At 34.7% G+C, this 3590-nt stretch overlaps 1 protein-coding gene across 1 annotated transcript; it reads right to left on the minus strand.

The window, feature by feature from the left end:
- Positions 1-1428: 1428 nt before the first annotated feature.
- Positions 1429-3378, minus strand: LOC104093872 (purine permease 21-like). Its single transcript, XM_009599703.4, has 2 exons — positions 3189-3378; positions 1429-2759 (listed from the first exon to the last, which is right to left on the minus strand). Exons 1-2 carry the CDS (start codon positions 3238-3240, stop codon positions 1558-1560), a joined length of 1254 nt encoding a protein of 417 aa, XP_009597998.1. The 5' UTR covers positions 3241-3378; the 3' UTR covers positions 1429-1557.
- Positions 3379-3590: the final 212 nt, after the last annotated feature.

Consider the following 3590-nt stretch of genomic DNA (forward strand, 5'->3'; position numbering starts at 1 on the left):
TGCGTTCCTTTTACTACAGTTACAGAATAATAAATGCGGAAAGTAAGGAACACAAATATTTTTACGTGGAAAACATCCAGCTTAAAAGATAAAAAAATCACAACCTACTACCAGTAAGATTTTTTCCAACACTTCACTAAATCACTGAGCCAAAACAACATTTAAAAAACTCTTGTAAACCTAAGGATTACCTCTAAACCCTTTGTGGCAACCAACCTCAAGCTGTTGCGATAACTTCAAGTTAACTCTAACTTGAATATTACAACTCAAAGTATCTAGTACAAATGCTTCTAGATAAAGTTGAAAGGTACAACTCAAAAGCCTTACTACAATTGAACTAGAATAAAAGACAGACACTTGGAATTGGTTCTTCTATCTGGTTCATATAACTTCAGGTTCGCACACTTGAATCACACAGAAATTACTTGCAAAATGGCTTGCTATTTTGCTCTCAATTCTTGCTTAACTTCAGCGTTTGTGCGTCACATGTAAAAGAGAACGAGCTAATATATATAGAGTTATTAGAATAGGAAATAACTAGAGTTCTAATGTTTTACTCTTCCATGGTGGAAGAGTTCTAGTTATCTTCAACTTCTAACTCCTCCCTTATCTAGGATAGAGTTCTCTTCGAGTAAGGAGTCCTGCTACTTATCAATTATGCAACCTTTTCGTTCAGGAGATATCAGATATAACCACTTAAGCTTATCTCCTTCACGTGCATACCTTGTGCTTGAATCTGACCGTGTTTGTATACACTGTATATGGACCTGATTCATGCGTGTGTTCATTTGTCAATCATCAAAACAAACTTACTTAAGCTAGCAAATACAAAGGCTTTGGTTCAATCATTCACTCTGTGAGGTGCCTTGTGAACGCGGACTGCCCTTTTATTCACTTCGTGGGGTGCAAAATATGAGAAGTGGATTGAAATTCTCTTCAATATTGTCGCCACTTTTAACAAAAGCGTGAATTTTGACTTGAAAGTCCACACGCATTTGTTATTCCTTTGCTTACCACACCATTCCATATACTAATGTAGTCTAATATCGGTTTCATTATTAGTCATCTCCAAATCCAAAGCCGTAATCAAATTAAAGAATCCCTGCTATTATCCCTAAGCACTCGTCCACCTCTACCTCTCCCGGATTAATTACCCAAAGTACATCAATATTAAGCCTTAAGATTAGTGATCTTGGAGCTTTCCAAGAAACTTGTAAACAACAGCAATTATATATATTTGTTCATTTTAGCAAATCAAGAGAGATTTATTATTTTCTTTTGAGATTACCCTTAGTATTAAATACCCGCATTTTCAAATTAATTGGAGCCACAACTTTAATAATCATTAATTAGCAAGGGTAATTTAGTAAAATAAGCCCTTAAGAAATGATTTTAATCAATAGAGAACTAGTAAAAGGATATGGAGAGTGTAATGGAACACTTAAATATATTACATATCGATAAAAGAAAACATCATCAACAAGCAACAACAATCCTTTTCATAAAAATACTGGAGTAGCTAATAGCCTAATAGATTTTACTTTAAAAGAAAACAGCCTAGCTAATAACTGTAGAATTTTCTTTGCACGTGAAACCACTTTCACCAACGAATTCTTCAGATGCACCATTGCAAATAGAAAGTTCAGCTTTGTGCTTTTGCTCATCAAGATACTGCTGATAAGCATAAGAAGAAAATCCCCAAATAGCCAAAATAATAGAAATTGCTTTCACCCCACTCATCTTGTCATGGAAAATAATAACAGCTAGGATCTGAATTAGAGGCGCACCCAAACTGGTAATCACATTGGCAAAGACAGCAGACACCTTCATAATCAGCCCAAGAAGACTATAGGAGTAAAGTTGCCAACACAAACTTATCCAAAATAATATCATGACATATGACAATTTTCCAAGCTCGAAATCTTGCATCTCTACTTTCAAGTTCCTCCACTCTCCACTTACGAATAGGCCAATAAGGATGAGACACGTCGCGAAAAACGATTGACAAATAATGACATCCATATTTTCTTTCAAACTATTCTTTTTTAGGAATTTTCTAAACATGAGCTCTGTTGTTGCTAATAGTAAACCAAAACCAGCTGAAGCAATTAGTGTAAATACAAAACCTATCACATAATGATGCTTCAGTTGAGAAGACGATTCCGTTTTGTTTGAAGAGTCATGATCAGGTTGTAACGCCAAGAGAACAGAGGAAATGGTTAGGAGAACAATAGAATTGGACACAAAAAGTGTAATTTTTTGTAGTCTCATGAAGAGCGAGAACAAAACATTGAACCCCAATTGACTTGCGGAAATTAGAGAAAAAGTTGAGGTTGGGAGATATAAAAGGCCCTTCGAATACAAAACACAGCCTACTCCAAGCAGAAAACCAAGAAAGACATAGATTGATAACAAGACCTTTACAGAAGGAGACTTCACGTCAACGTCGTTGTGACTTATCATTCCTTCTTCTAATTTTGGGGTTTTAATTTTATTATCATTATTCAAAATGATCATGGGAATTAGAAGAATGGGAAAACCTATAGTTTGCGTAAGTGAAGCCAACCATGTACTGTTTCCGCCTTTGTCGTAATATAGCTTTCCAAGTATTGTAGCTACTGACTGACTAGCCAGGACAATGAAGGCGTGGATCCCTACTTCAAGCCACCCCTTGTATTTATTACCAGCAGTCAAAATCAATGACTCAGGTTCAACAATAATTTTCTCCAAGTTTTGCATTTCTTCAGTTTCTTCTTGGGCTGTGAATAAGCCAAAAGATCAAAGTTAGCTAGCGTCTTTTCTTCCAAATTATTTATTTCACCAACATACACAAGTAAAAGAAAATGCACATATACATACAATAACCTTTTATGAGTTTAAGTTCTATATATGAGACGGTGTATAAATTTTCAACATGGTTAGGTTAAGTTGACATACTACGTCCTTATGTAATAAGTCTGATATGATAATCTTGAAAATAGAATAACAATCTGTCACATTGAGTTAAATTGCACAAATAGTGCTCAATTCTGTATCCTATTAGGTTATATGACTTAAATCCATTTTTTATTGTCATTAATTACCTATCAACTTCAAGTCTTCAACGTCACTTAATTACCCTCAAACAAAATGAAAAAGAAAAAGAAAATAGTGAAGGAAGTTAAATTAAAACATTAAAGGAAACTTACTGATGATTATATCCAGCTCCTTTTCTTGAGCACTACTTCCCATGGCTAACATCTGACGTAACTCTCGCTTGTTTAGACTTCCTTTCTATGGATTTGAATAAAAGGTTGAATCTCCTATTAGGATTCTGATGGCTTATTATATAATTGCATGTGAAGGTTGAGGTGGGTCGTAGGGGAGAGGTACTTAAAAATGAAAGAAATTATATCAAATTAATTTGAAAGTCTTTTGTCATACTTCTCCAATGCAATTCACCACTTTCTAATTTTTGCAAAAAGTGTTACTCCTACCTTTGATTATTGAAGGAATAGTCCTAACTTGGATACATGTTGAAGGTGAAAAGGACGATCTATATAAGTTCAAACAAAAGGTCTGACGATGGAGCAAGTAAAGTTTGCTCCTAT

Source organism: Nicotiana tomentosiformis, chromosome 2 (genome assembly GCF_000390325.3).
Source record: "Nicotiana tomentosiformis chromosome 2, ASM39032v3, whole genome shotgun sequence".
Lineage (NCBI taxonomy): Eukaryota > Viridiplantae > Streptophyta > Magnoliopsida > Solanales > Solanaceae > Nicotiana > Nicotiana tomentosiformis.